General features: G+C 54.8%; 1 protein-coding gene across 3 annotated transcripts in view; it reads left to right on the forward strand.

Moving 5' to 3' along the window:
- Nucleotides 1-21,380, forward strand: part of LOC138829573 (DENN domain-containing protein 3-like) — a 42,490-nt gene that overhangs the window by 15,045 nt on the left and 6,065 nt on the right. For all 3 annotated transcript variants that reach the window (XM_070025923.1, XM_070025924.1, XM_070025925.1), the window contains 11 exons: nucleotides 982-1,101; nucleotides 1,841-2,059; nucleotides 5,650-5,771; nucleotides 8,836-8,991; nucleotides 10,323-10,419; nucleotides 12,901-13,004; nucleotides 13,738-13,937; nucleotides 15,172-15,693; nucleotides 19,683-19,942; nucleotides 20,167-20,337; nucleotides 21,019-21,148. In XM_070025923.1, the coding sequence (XP_069882024.1) occupies nucleotides 982-1,101; nucleotides 1,841-2,059; nucleotides 5,650-5,771; nucleotides 8,836-8,991; nucleotides 10,323-10,419; nucleotides 12,901-13,004; nucleotides 13,738-13,937; nucleotides 15,172-15,693; nucleotides 19,683-19,942; nucleotides 20,167-20,337; nucleotides 21,019-21,148 (2,101 nt within the window). The remainder of the gene's footprint in view (nucleotides 1-981; nucleotides 1,102-1,840; nucleotides 2,060-5,649; nucleotides 5,772-8,835; nucleotides 8,992-10,322; nucleotides 10,420-12,900; nucleotides 13,005-13,737; nucleotides 13,938-15,171; nucleotides 15,694-19,682; nucleotides 19,943-20,166; nucleotides 20,338-21,018; nucleotides 21,149-21,380) is intronic.

Below are 21,380 nucleotides of genomic sequence, written 5' to 3' on the forward strand. Positions count from 1 at the left end.
GCCTTTATAGTAACAAAAATTTAAAAAGATACTTCTTTTTAGTATTGGGTTTTGAACTCAGCCTTCTGCTTGCTAGACAGGTGCTCTACCACTTGAGCCATATCTCCAGCCTAAATGTTTTGAGTGACAAGTTTTAAAAGGAACTTTGGCTATCTAGTGGAAATACTTAGAATACATAATTTTAATAATTTTATGACATCATCCAGAAAACTTTTTTTTTTTTTTTTTTTTTTGCCAGTCCTGGAGCTTGAACTCAGGGCCTGGGCTCTGTTACTGAGCTTCTTTTCTCAAGGCTAGCACTCTACCACGTGAGCCACAGCACCACTTCTGGCTTTTTCTGTGTATGTGGTAGTGAGGAATTGAACCCAGGTCTTTATGCATGCTACCACTAAGCCACATTCCCAGTCCTTACTTCTTCTTTTTTTTTGGTGCTGGTCCTTGGCTTGAACTCAAATCCTGGGCGCTGTCCCTGATCTTTTTTGTTCAATGCTGGTGCTCTACCACTGCTGGCTTTTTTTGTGATTAATTGGAGATCAGACTTTCCTTCCTGGAAAAAAAAAAAAAAGACTTTCCTTCCTGGGTTAGCTTGGAACCATGATGCTCAGATCTCAGCCTCCTGGGTAGCTAGGATTACAGGCGTGAGCCACCAGCGCCTGGCCCCAAGAATACTTCCTTTGAACAAGCTCCATTTAGAGCTTGAGCCAGTTGGCACAAGTGTCTGGGTTGTGGCTAGTTTTCGACTTTCAATGAGCAGTTGGCTGGTGAGCTGCAGAGCTGGAAGGGGCCCCGCTTCCAGGATGCAGTCAAGGGGTGTGCCATTTCTGTGAACCTAGGGGCAGCAGGACTTGTTATTCTGTGACTCAGCCATATGAATCTTCCAGAATGGTTTCACATACTAATCTGCACCAGGTTGTGGAAAAGTAGGCATTTCAGCCTCCACCGGGAGCAGCTCTGAACTAACTGTAGTCCTGTTCACCGCAGATGTTTAACATGAAGCCGCTACAGGTTGTGTTTCCCTCGAGAGTGGATCCCGAGAGCCCCATTGTGGATCTAGACCTTCACCTGCCCTTGCTGTGCTTCAGGCCCGAGAAGGTTCTGCAGGTAGGGGGCATCATGCTGACGGCTTAATGGGGCATTAGATGTGTGGAGCCAAGCGAGGCCTAGTGAGCCATGCCTGTAATCCCAGCTCTGTGGGAGGCAGAATTAGGACACTTGTGACTCAGGCTGGCCCAGGCAGACGTGTGAGACTTACTCTGAAAAATAACTCAAGCAGAAGGGTTGGGGCTGTGGCTCGAGTGGTAGAGCACCTGCCTGGCAACTGCAAGGTTCTGATTCAAAACACCATTATTGCAAAAACACTCAAAACAATCCAACCTATAGAACCAGGATCTCTGAAATGTTTATTATTGCGTAGAGCCGCCTTCTACAGCGGTGCACGTTGTTTGCAAATAGCAGCTTTTAGCACTTTATTTTTCCACTGGGACTGAGTACAAGGCCTTTCAGTTCTCTGCCACTTGAGCCATACCTCTAGCATGCCTGACCCCAGCAACTTGTGCTTCTTAGTCAAGTGTGGTACTATCTTTAATTTGAGATAGGGTCTGACTTTGCTCCAGCTGGCTTTCGACTCATGATCCTCTTGTCCCAAGTAGCTGTGATTCCAGGTCTAAGCCACTGTGCCCTGCTTTGCATGTTCTGTGGGATCTTGGGTGGCCATGGTTTTGACAGTGGATTGTGGAGGTTGGGGAAGACATGCGTTCTGGTTGTATTGGATGGTGGTTTATGGAGTTTTAAGTGTCTTGTGCCCAATCAGAGGGTGCAAATGGCGCTGTTGTCCCCCCAGATCCTGACCTGCATTTTAACAGAGCAGCGCATCGTCTTCTTCTCCTCGGACTGGGCCTTGCTGACGCTGGTCGCAGAGTGCTTCATGGTGTACCTGCACCCGCTGCAGTGGCAGCACACCTTCGTGCCCATCCTGTCCCGCCAGATGCTCGACTTCGTCATGGCGCCCACATCCTTCCTCATGGGCTGCCATCTCGACCACTTTGAGGAAGTCAGCAAGGTGAGCACCTACGGTGGGCTGGGAGAATTAGACTCGGGGAGTCCCCTGCAAGGACGGATGGGAAAGGGCTCGAGCTTAGATGCCATGGCCTGGCTTCTGCCTTGTATTGCAAGCGAAGGGAAGGGAAGGGCTCTGCAGTGCTGACAGTGCACCCTTGTCCTTGATGCCTGTGGTGCTTTGGATGCCACGCTGTGTGCTGCACACACACACTGGGCGCCGTCTCCCCGCCTCAGCCCTGCCCACACCCCGTGTGCCATCGCCCCTGCTGCAGCCCCGCACACTCACTGTGCGCTGTGTCATGTGCACTCATGCCAACCCTCAGTGAATCGTGGGGTAAGTTTAAGGCACCCGCTTGGCAAGGGGCAGAGCCTCATGCCACCTCTCAGTCCGCTTAGTTGCAAAGCTGCTCTGAGGGCCAGTGGGACCATGGTGGGGACGCTGCCAGCCCTGTTGGTTGTGCCTGTCACTGTAGTAAAGATCCGTTGTCGATGTGATCTGTTACAGTGATCACCTGTCTCAATGGCCATCTGTTGTCATGGCAAGCTATCGCCATGGAAATCTGATGTTGTGCTGATCTGTTGTAGAGGTGAACTGTTGAAATGACCATCTGTCTCAATAACTGTCTGTCACCATGGCCATCTGTTGTGGGTCTGTGCTAGATGCTGTGACGATGTTAGCAGGTAGCAGGCAGGGTTTTTAGTTCAAAGACACCTTTATGAGATACAACAACTATCCCACGAAGTATACCAGAGCACAATGTCCAGTTCATAGTCTTCACGACCATCGCTGCCTCATTAGACATTTTCAGCAAGGAGCCTGTGATATGGGGGAGCAGTGCCCTCCCTGAGCCTTGGTGGCTGCCAGTGGAGTCACAGGCTCTGATGTCATTAGTGGGCTCCGGCACAGCTCCCTGGTGTCCGCCCCGCCCCTTTAACTCAGCCCGCGCTCCTGAGGTCCCCCTGCGATGCAATGCCTGTCAGCACTTCATCGCTGCCAGGCTGTACTTTGGCTGCTCAGTGGCCACCTGCCAACTGGACGATTGCTGATGGGCATTGGGGTTGCTTTGCCTTTGGCCTGGTGGGAAATGTTGCCACGGCCACTCATGGACAAGGGTTGGGTGCCCTCCCGTGTCTTCCTGTGTGTGTGTGTATCCACAGGAGCAGGCACAGAGGGCGGTGGGTGGGTGGGTGGGTGCCCCTCACTGTGGGGCGCCAGCCTGTTCTGAAGTGGCCGTGTTGCTGCGTTCTTAGGCAGCAGCACTTGGTACTGTTAGGTTTGTTTCAGTTCTAGTTCTTCCGGCACCTGGTGGCTTGGTGTGTTTACTTTTGGAGACGGGCTGGGGAGTGTGTGCATCTTGGGCACACTGGCACTTCACCATGGCAGGTGCATGTTTGTTTGCTTGCTGCTAGAGAGCTCTCACTGTGTAGCCAAGTTGGCCTTGAACTCCTGATCTTCCTGTCTCAGTCTCCCAAGGGCTGGGGTTGCAGGCATGAATGACCATGTACTCAATTGTTTTTTTGCTGTTTTTTTTTTTGGGGGGGGGTTCCAGTCATGGGGCCTGATCTCTGGGCCTGGGCGCTGTCCCTCAGCTCTTCAGCTTAAGGCTAGCGCTCTACCACTTGAGCCACAGTGCCACTTCCGGTTTTTTTCTCTTTGCTTAGCAAATCGAACCCGGGGCCTCAGGCATGCAAGGCAAGCGCTCTACCACTGAGCCACCTTCCCAGCCTTCAATTGTTTTTTTTTTTTAATTTTGGGCGTGTCCAGTGTCCACAGAAGTGGAAGAACAGAGGAGGGAGCCCGTCCTGCCCCTCATCTCGTTCAGCATCTGACTCCTTGTCCCCACAGCTCCACTTCTTGGGGGGCTAACGCAGCCCTTCCCCCAGGGGCTCAGCAAGGGGGCAGCTCCTGACTGACCCATCCTTCCTGCAGGGGACAGCGTGTTTTCTGTGAGTCAGAAAGGGACAGTCAGGCTTTAGGAGAAGGCCTCGGAGACCCCTGGGAGGGGCGGGAGGATGTCAGTGCTGCGTGTGTAGCTGCGCGCTCTGGTTGAAAGCTGGGATTCCTTTTTTTTTTTTTTTTTGCCATTGGGGGAAAAGCCATCTTGTTCTTGGCTCCTCAGGAGGGAAACTTCCTTGGCACATTTGCTTAACCATTCTGGACAACTGTCATGCAGGAAGCTCACTTAGTGATTTACGTGTTCTGGAAAATTCCCGAAGTGGTAGTTGCTCCTCGGTGGAAACCCTTGGGTTTGCTTTGATGCTCTGTTTTTCAGGGCCGATGGTGGAATTCTCGGGGGACCTACGGCACAAAACCATTGCACAGGGCAGGCCTGGGCCTGGATTCTGTGTGTTTGCCCCATACCACTTGTCCTAGGAAGAAGCTGGTGTTTGCACAGTTCACGTGCCACTGGAGAGTTGGCCCAGACAAAGGTGCTGGTCAGAGCCCCAGGGCAGTGCCGGCTCGCTGTGGGTTTTGTCACAGATAAGACTGTGTAAGTTGCCACTTGCATAGTTCCCAAATTCCACTTGTCTGTGGTCACTTGGCCTAGGACCCTGCCTCTGCTCTGGTCCAGTGGGTGTCAAGCTGGCTGGGCATTTGGGGGACACATTGAGTGTTGAGTGTGGGTGGAGTTCTGGAATGTTCCCTAAGATTTCATGAAGTTGTGCGTGCAGTGTTTGGATCAGGGTCATTAAACACTTGCAGCATGCCTTGGTGTCTAGACTTGAGGAGGAGAGGCTCTGATGACCACAGTGACCCGTGACCTGACTTGAAAAGACAGACACCGCTCCCTTGCACTTGGCGGCGTCCCCAGAGGAGCCCGGCTTGTAGGGAAAGAAGGAATGGCGGTTCCCCGGGGGCAGAGGAGGATCGATGGGGCGGCAGTGTTCTGTGGATGTGGGGTTTCAGGATGGAAGCAGGAGAAGCTTCTAGAGACCCGTCATGCAAGAGTCATGCAGCTAGATGAGTATAAAATGTCTGCCCCACTGTGTACTGAGACAGCCAGGTGGTCAGTGGCAGGTTTTGGATATCTTTAAAAAAAATTTTTTTTTTTGGTCAGTCATGGGGCTTGAACTCTGGGCCTGGGCGCTGTCCCTCAGCTCTTCAGCTTAAGGGTAGTGCTTTTATCACTTGAGCCACGGTGCCACTTCCGGCTTTCTGGTGGTTAATTGGAAATAAAGAGTCTCACAGACTTTCCTGCCTGGGCTGGCTTTGAACCATGATCCTCAGACATCAGCCTCCTGAGTAGCTAGGATTACAGGTGTGAGCATGGGTGCCTGGCGGTTGTGTGTACATTAACACAACTAAAGAGACTAAGAAAAAGACATTTAATCAGACTTAGCCCATTCTTATTGTGCATACTATAGTTTTTTTTTTTTTTTTTGTGTGTGTGTGTGTGGGTAATTGAACTCAGGGTGTAGCTGATTCTAGGCAAGAGATTTGCCAATGGGCCACACCCCAGTCCTCTACTGTGTGTTTTGTGGGTAATGTGTACACGCTACATGGGCAAACATGCTGATGCTGTCCTAGTGAATCAGAACTGTATTTGGGTGTTTTGAAAGGCGGCTCTCATGCCTGTCTTTGCTTTCTAGGAAGCTGATGGCTTAGTCCTGATAGATATCGACCGTGGGAGCGTCACCTGTCCCGAGTTCCCCAACAACAACCTGGGCACTCCTGAGGTTCCACTTGCCGCGGCACAGGAATTTATTCAGAGGTAACGAGAAAGGTGTGTGTGAGAGCATCTTGGTCACACTCTGTATTTACCACCTGTAGTGCCTTTTCCATTATATTGCTGTTCTACACGTTTAGTTTGGACATTGTGAATATTTTAAGATAAATATTTTAATCTTGTCAAAATACAAATTATGGCCCAAAATTGTTGGGGGTCAGTCATGACCCTTGAGAAACCTCTTGACTTTTGTCTCAGAATCCATACTGATATTTTTTTTTAGGTTCTTTATTTATTTGTCCATTCATCTATCCATCCATCCATCACCCATCCATCCACTTATCCATCCATGTATCCATCCATCCACTCACCCACCCATCTCTCCATGCATCCATCCATTTCATCTATCCATCCAGTTATCCATCATCCATCATCCATGTGTCCACTCACCTACCCATCGACTTCAGCTATCCATCTACTCATCCATCTATCCATCATCCATGCATCCACTCATCCACACATCCTTCCACTCATCCATCCATTGATTCATTCATTGGTCTCCCCATCCATCCAACCGCTCATTCATGCACCATGTCAGATATTTATTAAATATTAAATATTTACTAAATACAGATATTAAATATTTATTAAATAGCTCTGCTCTGTGACACTGGCTCTTTTCACCTGAGCATTCTCTTTTTTCTTCCTATGTTTTTGTTTTCTTCCATCTTGAATACGCAGCTTTGTTAGCCACAATAGGGCTCAGCACAATTCTTCCAAGAAAGGACAGATCAAAAAAGAGCTTGCGGTCTGTGGGGCAGAGGCTGGAAAGTTGTTTGTCCTCCTGTGCTCCCGGGGCCGGGGAGCAAGTGAGAGATGAATTGTTGGTTATGTCAGGGTGAGGCCTGTGTTAGGGCTCTGGCTACCTGGCCCTGGTCCAGGCGGGGGTCCAGCTCCTCTTGTGACAGTCGCTGTGGACACCGCCACCAGTCATAGAACCAGACGCCCTCTGCTGGCTGACATGGTGCTGTTTTCATTGAGTGTTAAAATGGTGGCAGGAGAGATCCTGCTTTTCAGTCTTCTGACCTGGGTGGGGGAGGGCAAGGAAACAGCAGCTGCTCTTGCTCAGGCCCTGCAGACATCCAGCCTGGGAGTGTCTGCAGATGTGAGAGGTAGCTAGCTCTCTGCTTGTGTCTTCCTGTTGGGGGTCAGAAGCCAAGTGAGCGGAAGCAGGGGATGGTGGGAAGGACAGGCAGCTTTGGTCTGGGACTCCTTGAACTGGGCGTTCCCACAGGCTTACCTCAGTGCTGGTATTCTTCTTCCTGGATGGGTTTTGCAAAATACAGGCTGAGCATCCCTAATCTGAAAATGCCAAATTCTCAGTGCTCCAGAATCGCAGCTCTGTTGAGCACCGCCATGATACCACAGTGGAAAATTCTACACTGGGCCTTGTGGGACAGGTCACACAAAACCTCAGTGTCCCTACAATCCCTGTCAGTCTGTGTGTGGAAGCTGTGCTGAGACGTAAGCCAGAGCCTGCTTCCATTCCTACGGTGTCTTATGACGTCCCCCAAAGAGCCCAAATCTGACATCTGGTTTTTTTGTGTGTGCATTTTTTTTGGGGGGGGGTCACTTGTGGGAGCTTGAACTCAGAGCCTAGGCACTGTTCTCAAAACTAGCACCCTACCACTTGAGCCACAGCACCACTTCTGGTTTCCGAGTTACTTAGAGATAAGAGTCTCATGGCTTCGAACTGTGATCCTCAGATCTCAGCCTCTTGAATAGCTAGGTTCACAGGTGTGAGCCACTAGCACCCGCTGACATCTAGTTTTGAAACACTTATGGACCTGTGCTTTTTTTTTTTTTTTTGGGTGGTGCTGGGGATGGAACCCAGGGCCTCTTTTAGGCATGTGCCTACTGCTGAGTTACACATACAGGTGCTGCGACCATGTGACGGGGCCCTCATCGACATAGGGGTACACCTTTATCCTTGTTTCATCTATTATAATAACCGTAAGGGGCCCCAAACTGAGACCCTTTGAGAGTGGAGAAGCCTGGGGGCTTGGTCAGGCTTCTCAGACAGTTTGGTCTGGGCTGTGGCAGGCAGCTCTGCTAGGGACTTCCCTGTGGGCTAGGAGGAGGGGAAATAGACATGCCTGGTTGTCTGCTTACTTCCTGGTAAGCAGTGGCCGCCCCTGGTGCTCAGGCATTCCAGAAGGCCGTGGCTGCCCTCTGTGCAACTCCTGGTGGTTCTTTTGGCCAAAGATTTTTGCCTGTGCCTGTGCTATTGGCATTCTAGATGTAAATGTACATGGGGCCCCTTTGGTGGGTCCTCCAGCACGGCTGTGGGACAGCTCACCATGGCTCCTTTGTTCTGTGTGGGTGGGGTGGGGGGCCTGTCCCAGCCTCTCAGCACCCCCAGGCTGTGGCTGGGAGGGTCTCTTCACGGTGTCTTGAGCTGTGGGTCCACATCCATGTGCGTGTTTGGCCAGAGGGGAGGAGCCACGCTGGCCAGCCCAGCTCTGTGCTGGGGTCCCCAGCCTTAACTTCAGGAGCTGTGGCAAGCTTTTGGTCAAAAGTTACTGAGACACTAGGGCAGCTTCTTGGCTTCCCAGTGGAGGATGCGGAGCCCTGTGCGGGCTGCAGGAGCTGCGGTGGCCCCGGGACCTGGTCCCACTGCAAGCTCACTGCGCCCCCTCCACGGCCTCTGGTGCTGGGAGCAGGGCTCCCAGGAGCGTTTGGCCCTGCCTGGGCAGCGCGTGTGAAGGGGGAGCTGCTGGGAGCCAGGCTTGCCCCCGTGGCAGCCATGGAAGACAAGAGCAGCCTGAACCGGAAGCTCCCCTTGATGGTCCTGGAAGGGAGCCTGCTCTCATCCAGGTAGGCCCCAGGGTTGAAGTGACAGACCTGAGATAAAAACATGTGTGGTCCTAGGACAAGACGTCAGTGCTGTGAGTTTTGGAGGTGAACAATCTTGGACCCGCTGACCTGGGCCTCTGCTGTGGCCGGGCGTTTGCGGCGTTCTAGGGCGTCCACCTTCCCCACTGCGGCTGCTCGTGTTGGGGAGCCCCAGGGCTGTGCTGGGCCTTGTAGCCTCGTCTCCTTCCCCCAGGGTGCAGAGCCTCCAGCTGCATCGGGAGCTGCACCTTGCTCACCTGAGCTCCAGCACAGACCTGAACGAGGGCCGAGCGCGCAGGCGCGCCTGGCAGCAGACGCTCAACTGCCGCGTCCAGCAGATCACCCTGCACCTGCTCGTCAGCATCTTCAGGTACCTCACACGGGCTCGGGCATGTAGGCGAGGCCGGCCGTGCCCTTGCAGCACCCCTGGAGGTGCAGACTTCCTGCCACAGTCGCTGCCGAGCCGCCCCTAGTGTGGGATCGCGTCCTGCGCGGGTGGCGTGGAGGAGTGGAGTCGTTTGCTGCCGCTGTTCGGCCTCTGCAGTACTCAAAGGTCTTGTGTCACACGCGGGCACCGCTCACGGGTGGAGGGCCTGCAGACCTTTCCTCTCGCCCCACGCGCTCTCCTCTTTCTCTTGCAGTGTCCTTTCTCTCTCCTCACTGCTTTCTGCTGGCCCATAGCAAAGAAGGTGCCCGCGCCAGCCCTCGTCCGCTCTGTGGCGCTGCCCACTCACCGTACTTTGTGTGGTCATTTCTACAGCAGATTTTTAATGTCATGACTTACATAAATACACGATTTCTAGGGAAAGGCAGGATGGTGTCTCACAGGCAGGCGTCATCACCTCTACTACTCACAGTGATGTCATTAGTGTGGTCCTGTTTGCTTGTGTTCTTTAGAAACAAATCTTCCATGACGGGTTTGGGTTTTTATTGTTGTTGTTTAAATACTTTACAGTATTGATGAGTTCATTAAAAAGCAAGAAAATAGAGTGATAGGGGTTGGGGGCATGGCTCAGTTGGTAGAGCAGTAGCCAATGAGCAAAAGTGGAAGGTCCCAGTCTTGGACCTAAAAAAGGAAAAGAAAATATAATTCTGCTCCTTTTTTTCTCTAGGCCTGGGGATTGAGCTCAGGCCCCACACTTGCTAGGCATGTATTCTCCTGCTTGAGCGATTCCTCCAGCCCACAGAAATATGGCCGTGGACTATAAGATTTCATGTCCCCTAGATGGAATGATTTGCTTGCTTGTAAAAGAAGAGAGACCCAGGGCCTGCACCGACCACGTCCTGGCAGGGTGCTAGTCCTGTTTGTAGATGGCACCTTAGGCCCGGGAGGCCGTACCCTGAGACCCCCAAGGGGTTACTGTCATAGGAGGAGCAGGGGCACAGCAGGGTGAGGGGGTTTGTTGGGGCGGCTGGCTGGGGGTCATGACCCCAAGCCTCCCCTTGCACTTTACTACTCCACAACACAGAGGCTGACTATCAAGGGGAAGAAGTTGGTGAGCTGGGCTCTTCTCTAGCCAGGGAGAGTCATGTCTGACCAAGCTGCTCACCAGACCCTCGTGCCTCGGGATTCACGTTAGCACTGGGGGGACAGGCTTCCAGAGTGTGTATTTCCTGCCGTTGTTCTTACTGCTTCTAGAAGTGATGTTTTTTTCATGTATTTCCAGCACCCAGCACTTAGGCTGTCGTTGTCTTTGTTAGGGAAGTGAAGAATCATTTGAACTATGAGCACAGAGTCTTCAACAGTGAAGAGTTTCTGAAGACCAGAGCGGCCGGGGACCAGCCGTTCTACAGGCAGGTGAGAGGTGTGCGCAGCAGGTCGCTGCTGCTTAGTCTGGCCAGCTTTTCTCTGCTTAAATATTTCTCAAATACAGGTTTTCAAGATCTGTTCATATTTTAGGAAGTATATTTGCTTTTTCAAGAAGCTTGTTTTCATACGGGTCCTTTTTATATTATTATTATTTTTGCTGGCAGTGGGTTTTCTTTTTCTTTTTTTTTTGTCAGTTGTGGATCTTGAACTCTGGGCCTGGGCGCTGTCCCTCTGCTCTTCAGCTCAAGGCGAGAACTCTACCACTTGAGTCATAGTGCTACTTCCGTGGCAGTGGGGTTTGAACTTAGGGCTTGGAGCACACTGGGCTAGTTCTCTACCACTTGAGCCACACCTCTACTCCAGTTTTTCCTGGTTATTTTGGAGGTAGAATCTCACGAACTTTTTTCTGCCCAGGCTGACTTTGAGTTGTGATTGTTTGGAGCTCCGCCTCTCGAGTAGTTAGGATGACAGGCAGATGCTACTAGTGCCTGGCTCCCTATCTTGCTTTAAGTCATCTTTTAGAGTATAACATATGTATAATAAGACACGCCATTTTCAGATTACAGTTCATTAGCCTGGCAGAGGGGCACAGCTGCGCCATGTCCTCCACCTGGGCACCCCTGTGTGATGTTACTAGTGCGCCTCCTTGTCATCCCAGAGCAGCCTGTGACGCCTCTGTCCCTGGGGACAAGGTTGGTCCTTTGCCAGCGTCATCCTGATCGGAGCTCCCCCAGCCCCTTCCCTCTCTTTGGGACGTGTCTCCACAGCTGCGTCTCCCCCTCGGTGCTGGCGGCGCTCTGGGGTTGGCTGGAGGCAGCTCTGTTACCATGTCCACTCCAGCAAGGAGCCCTGGGGGTTTTGTTTTCGTCCGTCACACAAGGTGCTTGTCTTGGGCTTCGTGCTCCTGTGCGGACCCTGGTGAGGGGTGAAGGCTGCCTCTCTCCAGGCTCTGCGGGTTTGCCTCTGGTGCTCCCAGGCCCGCTGGCTCCCCTGTGGGCTGGGGAGGCCGCCGCTCCCAGCCTTACCTGGCTGCGCAGTTTCCTTTGCAGGCATCTCGGGGCCGTGTGGAGGTGCCGGTGTCCCACGCGGGTGGCAGTGTGGAGCTCGTGATGCTGGGCCTGCGTGGAGCTTGGAGAGGGGCTGGCCCTAGGGGACATTTGAGCATGGCTGGCAGGCACCTGAATGACCTTTAAGCCCGTGGGGAGTGTGCAGAGGCCGTGCCGGGGCGCCTCTCACCTGTTGGGTCCCAACTGCCACCTCTTGGGGAGGCCTTTCCCTGTGGGGCTTCTACACCCCTCTGTCAGCTGGGACCCCGGAAGATGAGGCCATGTGCCGACTCAGAGCCCCGGGCAGCACGGCACAGATGCCCACGTGCACCCTACTCATCGTATGAACCGCGTGGTGAACGCCCTCCGCCTCCCCCTCTCTCCTTTCTCCTCTCTCCTTTCTCCTCTAGTCTCCTTTTTCTCCTATCTCTTCTTTCTCCTCTGTCTCCTCTCTTCTTCCACTCTCTCCTCTCTGTCTCTCTCTGTCTCTGTCTCTCTCATTCCTCAGCAGTTTTCCAGAGTCCATGCTCCTGTTGGGAAAATGAAATAAGAAGGGCAGCATTGCTCACAAGCGGGCATGGCTCGCACAATGCCTCGTGACCGCAGGTGACATGTTGACCTAAGGCTATGGCCGTTTCCGATGGGCTCAGCCCTCCTGCACCATGGCCCCCACACCCGTCACGTTACCAGTCCACTGGCCTCCAGCCAGTCCCCTCCCCGTCCCGGCTTCCCCTGGGCTTTGACGTTCCGGGATGCGCCACGCCCCCCTCCCCTCCTCCACACAGCCTGTGGGCTCTGCAGCCAAACGTAGACGTTAGCTGCTGGCTCTCCCTCCCTCCACTCGTGACCCAACACTGCACGGTGGATCGGTCCACGGGCCATGAGAACTCAGGACACTGTCACACAGTGCTCACACGACAGGAGACCTGGGGAGCCAAAGAAATACAAAGCAGAGGGGAGCGTGGCACGGCAGGGGCAGTGCCTCCTCTCCAGACCGCTCCTCCCATCACGTTCTTGATGTCATCGCTCCTGGTGGTGGTCCCCTCTGCTTCCGCTGCCCCCGCTGGGGCAGGAGAGCTTTCAGGGAGCCCCAGAGCACACCTGTGTCCTGGGGTGTCACCTGCCAGGCAGGAGCTCCACCTCTTGAGCCGTGTCCCAGCCCCTTTTGCTTGAGTTTATTGTCACACAGAGGCGTCTCCGTGTTAGGGTTCTCTGCTCTTGCGTGTGAGGATTTCCAGCTGCAGAGCAGCTGCTTATCTGAGACCCATAGGTGAGTGTGGGTGCTGAACAGAGGCAATCAGAGTGTGGATGTTCCTGTTCCAGGGGTTTCTGCCCCTTGGGACCGGTGGTAGCTGCCAGGGGTTGGATCAGAGGCGGGAGCGGGGCTTGAGGCCATGGGGCCACCTCTTCTCGTCCACCGCAGGTCCTGGACACCTACATGTTCCATTCCTTCCTGAAGGCCCGGCTCAGCCGCACGATGGATGCCTTTGCCCGGATGGACCGCGATACGCAGTCGGAAGAAGACAGGTGCTCTGTTCTGGGGTGTCATGTACACGACTCAGGGTCCCAGTGCTCTGGTGACAGCTTGATCCGGATGATGAATGATATACTCTGTGGGCAGCGCCGGTTACTAGGAAATTCACAGTGAGAGCCAGGCACTGATGGCTCACATCTGTGATCCTGGCCATTCAGGAGGCTGAGATATGAGGCTCATGGTTCAAAGCCAGCTCGGGCTGGAAAATCTGTGAGACTCATCTCCAGTTAAGCACCAGAAAGGCCAGAAGTGGACTTGTGCCTCAGTAGTAGAGAGCTAGCTTTGAGTACAAGAAGCTCCGGGATAATGCCCAGGCCCCGAGTTCAAGCCTCACAACTGGCACATACACACACACATCACACACACAGTCACAGTGAGGTGGGGACAGGCAAGCCCTGTATGTCCCTGCTTGTTGGGGTGCGTGTGCCACCAGTGCCCTGTGCCGAGTCCTGCTCTGCCCACTCCTCTCTCCCTATCTTCATTCACACGCTCCCCGTCACACGGCCTGTTTTCTAAGTGCTTCTCTTAGCCTCGGGCATGTGTTCATTACAGAGGATGCCTGGGGGTTGCTCAGCTGTGAGACCCGCTGGCTGTCCTTCCCCGAGGGTCTGCGGAAGGTGGGATTTATTCAAGTTGTTGCCGCGGTTTGCTCTCCCCCTCTGGTTAGGGAGGAACAGTGAAGCGTCATGGCGTCTCCCAAGTGCACTTTTGCTTTCTTCTGTCCAGGGAGAACGGAATGCTGATAAGCCCCAGAAGACCCACGGTGGAGAAGATGGCCTTGCGGAAGCCCCCAGCCCTGCCCCTCGCCCACCGGCGCATGGTGGTCAGCATGCCCAACCTGCAGGACATCGCCCTGCCCGAGCTGCCACCCAGGAACTTGTCTCTTCGTGTCATGGGCAGCTCACACTGCCAGAGCAGCAGCCTGGGTGAGGGTGTTTACGGTGTGCCTGGGAGCATGTGCCTGTGTGCCTGCCTGCACGTGTATGCCTGTGAGCATGTATGCCTGCAAGTGTGTGTCTGTGTGCATGTGTGTGCCTGTGTACATGTATGTGCACCAGTGTGTGTGCACACCTGTGTGTGTATGCCTGCAAGTGTGTGTGCCTGCATGTGTGTGCTCACGGGCAGCTCACATCGCCCGAGAAGGCCTGGGGGAGGAAGTCTGTATGTGCGCACACGTGCACAGGAATGTGTGTGTATGAAGTACATACTCAGGTGTGTAGATATCTGTGAGATACAGCAAGGCCCCCGTGAGTGCCCTGCTCTCCTTACACACGTTGGGGTAGAGTGGAGTCAGGGTCAAGAGGGGCTCTCAATGCAGGGGAGGCTGAATGGAAAGGCCACTGTGCAGAGGCTCTCCAGCAGGGGGCAGTGGAGGTGCCCTGGTGCTGGGAAAGATGTCAGCTTGGAGGTCTTCCAGTGCACGAATTGCTAAGTCCACATCTGGACGTGTGCAAGCTCCTGTCTCATTTCCACATTTGTGTGGTCCTTGTGCTTGGGCTCTTCCGTGCACTTCCAGTGTACAATTCTGCCCCATCCTCCGTGGACAGGAGAGGTTATTAGGGGCTAAGACCTATGAGATCCCTGCACGTGGGCTTCTCGTGGCTGCTGGCCCCGGCTGCGGGGTCCGTGCCTGGGGCCTTGTGATTGGCCATTGAGGCCCTGGAGGGTTGCGATCTGGTGGGGGAGGGTGTGAAGCGGAGCGTCAGCGCTCCAGTGAGCCGTGGAGGTGAATGCCGGTGCGAGGCCCCCTGTGCAGCCCCTTGACCCCCTGTGCAGCTTGGGGAGTACCTTCTGCTTTCTGGGCCTCTTCAGGGAGCTCCCTGGCCCGCAAGAGCTCCACAGCCTCGCCTTCCATATAAGATGGGAGACGTGCAACACCACAGCTGCTGGTTGAGGGGTTCGGCCTCCTGCACGTGCATTGTGCCTATGCAGCTTTGCCCTCAGGCTGTAGAGCAGTCACTCCACGCGGCCTGGGTGGTTATACAGATTAAGCTGTTGAGTGGAAGCTACCTCTTCTCACTCTAGAAGGGTAGTGAGGGGCTCTTGTAACTCTCAAGGTACACAGAACATTCTGGAAAAAGTGTTGACATGACTGGTGTAGATGTTCACTTTGAAGGTCCATGCCTGACAATCACCTTCTATTGTCCCTTGATTTTTCAGCCCTGAACGTGGCCCCTAAGTCCACATATACCTTCAAGATTCCAGAAATCCACTTCCCGCTGGTGAGGCAGTGTGTGCAGGCCTACTACGCAGACTTCGCCGGCCTGCTGAGCAAGGCCATGGGGCTCCTGGCCCCCGACAACTCTCTGCTCCTGGCCAGGTATTTCTACCTGCGGGGCATCATGCACCTGATGCAGGGGCAGCTGCTCAGCGCCCTCCTGGACTTCCAGAACCTGTACAAGACAGACCTGGGGATTTTCCCGGCCGACCTTGTGAAGGGAACAATGGCAGCCATGTCCACTGCCGAGCGCGCCCAGGCCGAGCGGACGCCCGAGCTGAAGAGGCTTATCACCGAGGTCCTGGACAAGCTCGGCCAGGCCCCGAAGGCCGACGACACCGTGAAGAACTTCGAGCTGCCCAAGAAGCACATGCAGCTGGACGACTTCGTGAAGAGGGTCCAGGAGTCCGGCATCGTGAAGGACACCGACATCATCTGCCGCCTGTTCACCGCGCTCACTGTCGGTAAGACTTCCACGCCACCGCTTCCTATTCAAGTACGGGCGCCCGCGTGGCCCTGGTCCTGTGCCAGTGATTCTGCTGCACACTGAAAAAAATAGATAGGAAAGAACCCAGCACCACCTAAAAAAAAGGCGTATTCTAAAACTGTGTATGGGGGATAGGGTGTAGCTGTAGAATATCTTCCTCGCATGTTCAAGACTCTGGGTTCAATTCCCAGTACTACCAAAACAAAAACCAAAACTGAAAATAAACCTGGAATGACTTGGGCCTGGTGGGTAGGCTCACACCTCTAATCCTAGATTTGCAGGATGCTGGGTGTTGGAGGGACTTGGTCCCATGCCAGCAGCAGGTAAAAGTATGAGACCCTGGCCACAAAATAACCAGGAAAAAAATAGGTGGGAGGCTTGGCTCAAGTGCCCAGAATGCTTGCCTCACAAGCATGAGGCCCTGAGTTCAAATGCCAGGCTACCAAGAAACCCTCTGTGTTTGTGCTAGTGAGTGCAGCCATGCTACCTGTCACTACAGCGCTGCCCCACTGTGCTCGGGGTGAGAAGTCATTTGAGACGCGGGCAGGCATGCAAGTGGGAAGCACACGCCAATTTGCACACTGTGCTTGACTGTCTGGGATTTGGGTACCCCATGGCTCCCAGAACCTGTCCCCCACAAATGCCGAGTTGGCTGTGCTTAAACACAGTGGTGACAGGAGGAGGCCGGGCAGCGGAGGTCATGGAGCCCATGGCAGCGTGGTGGTACACGCCCCTGGGCTGGCTCTAGGTGGATGCATCACGGGCTGGGAGGATGCAGGAAGGGCTGGGAGGTGGGCAGGCCCTTTCTGCAATGCTCAGCTCAATTCAAGAGGTGACCCGTCATCTGGACAGCTTGGCTAGGATGAAGTGCTGTGCACACATGCACAAGCAAGCACATGCACACAATACATACACACATGCATGCATGTGTGCGCGTGCACACACACACAGCACACAAAGCACTCAGTGTGACACACTCAGCACATCTACAACCGCCTCATCTTCCCACTTACTGCTGGCCTCGCTTCCCAGGTTGCTTGGGGTCCCTGCTGTCGCCACCACAAGGGGGCTGTTGCTCTCCTCTTGCTGTGCGTTGCTATGACTACAGTTCGATGCGTCAGAACAGTACGTGGGTTTTGTCCATAGGTTGGGTGATGGGGTCTGCTTTATTCCACGCTGATCAGGGTTTTCCTATACTGACACGTGGGCCTGCCCGACATTGTTGCACACTAGTCCCACATAGCACTGAATGCTGGAGACCACGCAGCAGTGTGGCCTGGGTGTCTGCAGGTGTCGGTGCGTGTGTAACACGTGGCTCCATCGCCGCGAAGGGGCGGGCGTGAGCGGAGGCTGGGGCTGTGGGGTCTGGGGCCAGTTTCCATAGGTACTGCGGGTGGTCACTTCCCCATGCCACGCTCTGAAGAGTAAGATGTGAGGTCTGTCCAGCCGGGTGCAGTGGGCACATTCCCATGTAGGCCATGCCGGGTGGGCAGGAGTCAGGTGCAGGCAGCACAGGGCGTGGACAGAGCCCTGGAGGCGTGGGGCTCAGAGGCCTCGGGAGGAGCCTGTGCCCCTGGAGGGCTGGCGCCATGGGGACCAGGCTCGCATTGGCTGTGCTACCTGTGGTCATGGGACCGGAAGGGTATGCAGGAAGGCACTGGGAGGCCTGGCTGGTTCCCACCAGCCCTGCTGTTTGGTTTGCATGGCAGATCAGCCCAGAAATGCCATCCCTTTGGGCGCCTGAGGTTGCCGGATAGAGCAGCATCTAATCTGTGTGTTGGCGAAATGGCTGTGTCGAAAAATGTCAGTCTTCCTCAATGCCAGATGTCGCTGGCTTGGAATAAACGCGTGAGGTAGAATACGTTTAAAGGCAGGTACTGTGGCTCAAGGCTGCGGTCCTTACTACTTGGGAGGCAAAAATTGGTAGGTTGCAATCTGAGGCCAGCCCGAGAAAATGAAATGATATGGCTACCTCAGCCAATGGCTCGGCAGTGGTGTGACCATGGGCATGCACAGTAGGAGGATCAAAGTCCAGGTAGGCCTGGTGAATAAAGGAAGATCCTTTCTTGAAAAGGAGTAAAAAGGGGACTGGGATTTAGCTGCTGCTTAGCAAGTGCCCAATCCCTAGGTTCAAGCCTCAGGACTGATTGGCACCAAAACCGACAACAAGCCCCTTGCTGGCAGCACGTGGGCCTCTGTGTTCGCAGGTCACCTTCCCTGCTGGCTGCGACGCAGGCAGGAGCTGGGCCAAGAACCCGGATCGGAGGAGGCCAAAGTCCCAGCCAGGCATCCTGGCTCTTGTCCACTAACAGGATCAGCAGCCATGTACTCTGGAGCATTTTCCATCGTGGTTACATTGGCATTGGGACAACATAGAAAGGGACAGCTCTGTGCAGGGAGTGGGTGCTGCAGCAAGTTCTAGAGCCTTCTTTGACGTCTGTGTTTTCCACACAGAGCACTATGTACACTGGTACTGGTACCCGATGTTCGTGTCAGTCTCCACCAGGTGGCGATGTTTTTGCTATTTTTTTCCCCTCTATTTTTAAGGTGTTTCACAGTGGCTGGACATCATGTATAGTTAACAGCTATTTCTTGGCAGTGCTGGGGAGGAGCTCAGGGCTGCATGCATGTCTGGCAAGCGCGCACACTTAGCTACATCCAGCCACATTTCTTTTAGTCACTGAAACCAAACAGGAAAGAAAAAATTCACATCAAAGGGATCTGTATAGCCCGGCGTTGGTGGTTCACGCCTGTCATCCTAGCTACTCCAGACACTGAGGTCTGAGGTGCAGGCAGGAAAGTCTGTGAGACTCTTTATCTCCCGTAAATTACTTAGAAAAAGCCAGAAGTGTTGCTAAGCTTTGTTGCACGAGGCTAGAATCTCATGGACTTTCCTTTCTGGTCTGGCTTCAAACCATGATCCTCGGATGTCAGCTTCCTGAGTAGCTGGGATTATAGGTGTGAGCCACTGGCACCTAGCTAGCAATTGGCTTTCTTCATGCCCCAGTTTCCCAGCTCTATCCAAGCCTGCCTGTCACGAGGGCCCTGGACTGGACAATGTGGAGTGTGATTCTTGGTGCGCAGTGGTGACCGTGAGCAGTGATTCTGTACAGAACTTGCTGGTCCCAACCATGCTCACCCACTTGGTTGGAGACGGTTACATACACACGGGGTGTTGAGGATAAGCGTGTGTTTTCTGGATGGGTAGTCAGGTGCAGAGGTGTCTGGGGTGTACCTGGTTTGTCTGAGATGGAGGGTGGAAGGTGGAGGCTTGCCTGGGGGCGCCACATTGGGGCTGGAGTGGGACAGCAGTCCCCTGTTTAGCAAGGAATCAGGACTCCATTGTACATTAGAGAAGTCCTGGCACTGGCTAGGCACCCCGCAGAGGGTGGCAGGGGTAGCAGGAGCCCCAAGCTGTGTCTGCATCTCCCAGTACTGCAGGTTCGAGGCCAGAGGGGCCGGCAGACTCAGGAGGCATGGAAGTCAGGAGCGGGCCGGGGTGGGTGCAGGGACCAGCCGGTGTTAGGGGTGGGGTGTGCAGGGCTGAGGAGAAGCTGGGCATCTGCGTGGGGCTCCCTCTCACCCAAGGGCATGGTGACTACTCAGTGTTTACAGACTGCATCTGCTAAGGTGATCTGGGCTAAAAACAAATACATCATTCACTTACAGAGAGCAGAGTAGGCTGGTTTCAGGCAAGGTGTGATCCTGATTTCTTCAGTGTTACTTTCTCTCTGGTCCAGTGGTGAAGGTCACAGCACCACAAGAAGTGCCCTGATCTCAGTGTTTCCTCTCCAGGGTTACCATGACAACCTGTCCTGGACCACAGAACCCTCCCCTCTGCTGTCTGGAAAGGCCAAGGTCGAACTATCTGAGCACCAGCGCCACCTGCTGCCTGACTCTGGGCATTGTGCTATTTCGTAAGGTGATGCATGTGGCCTAAGTCATCTTTTTTCTTATAAAACACAGGCCAGCAGAAGCAAATTGACCCAGAAACATTCAAGGATTTCTATAATTGCTGGAAAGAGACAGAAGCAGAGGCCCAGGAGGTGAGCCTGCCTTCGCTGGTGATGGACCACCTGGACAAGAACGAGTGCGTTTACAAGCTGTCCAGCTCTGTGAAGACCAGCCACGGTGTGGGCAAGATTGCCATGACCCAGAAGCGCCTCTTCCTGCTGACAGAGGGGAGGCCGGGCTATGTGGAGATTTCTACCTTCAGGAACATAGAGGTAAGCTCACCTAGGGTGGTTCAGGGTACAAAGGTTGGCCTCCTGTACCTGGCCTCTGCTGGCCGAGGCTGCTTCCTGTCCGGGGGGGGAGAGCAGGGAGGAGGCTCGGCGTGCGCAGGCATAGAGCCCCTCCCTGGCTGAAAAGGGAGAAGGAAGGCCAGCCGCCACCCTCCAGCCAGGCAGGAGCCGGGCGCTTCATCATGGTGGGTCTTGTGCCCGCACAGGAGGTGAAGAACAGCATGGTGGCCTTCCTCCTCCTGAGAATCCCCACCTTGAAAATTAAAATGGTGTCCAAGAAAGAAGTGTTTGAGGCCAACCTGAAGTCCGAGTGTGACCTGTGGCATCTGATGGTGAAGGAGATGTGGGCCGGGAGGAAGCTGGCCGACGACTACAAGGTGGGCAGCCGCGGGCACAGGGTGGGTGGTGAGGGCTGGCTGCCAGCCCTGCCGGGAGGCCTGGAGAGTGGGTGGCAGACCGGCTGGGCTGCGCTGCGCCCATCTGCCCGGCGGGCAGGCGAGCAAATGGCCTCAGCCTCCCACATCTCGTGATCAGGAACTGCGTGGAGTTGGCACCGGCTTTGCCCTGGGGACGCGTGTCACTCATTTCCCCCAGTCACCCGATGACACGCTCGCAGAGATGACGGGGGCTGGGCACCAAGGAAGGGGTGTGAGGGGCGTTGTATCGGCGAGTGGCGAGCTGAGCGTGCGCAGCGCAGCGGGCAGGTGCCGTTGGGACGGCTGGTCCTGGCCCCCGGGGCTGGGTGCGCCAGGCTTGGTAGCGTGTTGCTGTGGGCTGGGCCTGAGCCCGTGGCGGCACCATACAACGGTGCAGGCCCCGTGCACTGGCTTCTGTGCAGCCCGGAGCGCCTGCAGCTCCCGCCTCCATGTTGACTCTGGATGTACAGCAGTGGCCGCAGGCATGATGTGGCCCCTCAGCCAGAGCTCTTCTGCCTGGCTCTCCAGAGAGTGTGCTGGGCCTGCCGTGAGCCATCACCACCGCTGCCGGCCCCACTGTGCCGCCTGGCAAGGGCTCAGCCAGGCGCGCCTGTGACGGCACTGAATCGCGGTTTCCACCAGGACCCTCAGTTCGTCCAGCAAGCGCTCACCAACGTCCTGCTCATGGACGCCGTGGTGGGCACGCTGCAGTCCCCCGGGGCCATCTACGCCGCCTCCAAGCTGTCCTACTTCGACAAGATGCGGACCGAAAGTAAGAGCCGCCGGGTCTTACTGGGGGGCCTCGATTTCACTGGCAAAGCCCCATCTCCAAGCTCTTGTTTGTATACCTTTCATTCTGTTTGAGACAGAGGCTTGTTTGTAGCCCAGGCCAGCCTCAAATTCTCTGTCCTCCTGCCTCAAGCCTCCCGAGCGCGGGCTGCCCGGCCCGCGGGCGCACACCTGGCTGCAGTTTGCGTCTGCGTGGCGCCCTGCGCCGCTTCCCT

The sequence above is a fragment of the Dipodomys merriami genome, unplaced genomic scaffold (assembly GCF_024711535.1).
Source record: "Dipodomys merriami isolate MVZ:Mamm:240054 unplaced genomic scaffold, mDipMer1.0.p SCAF_174, whole genome shotgun sequence".
NCBI classification, from domain to species: domain Eukaryota; kingdom Metazoa; phylum Chordata; class Mammalia; order Rodentia; family Heteromyidae; genus Dipodomys; species Dipodomys merriami.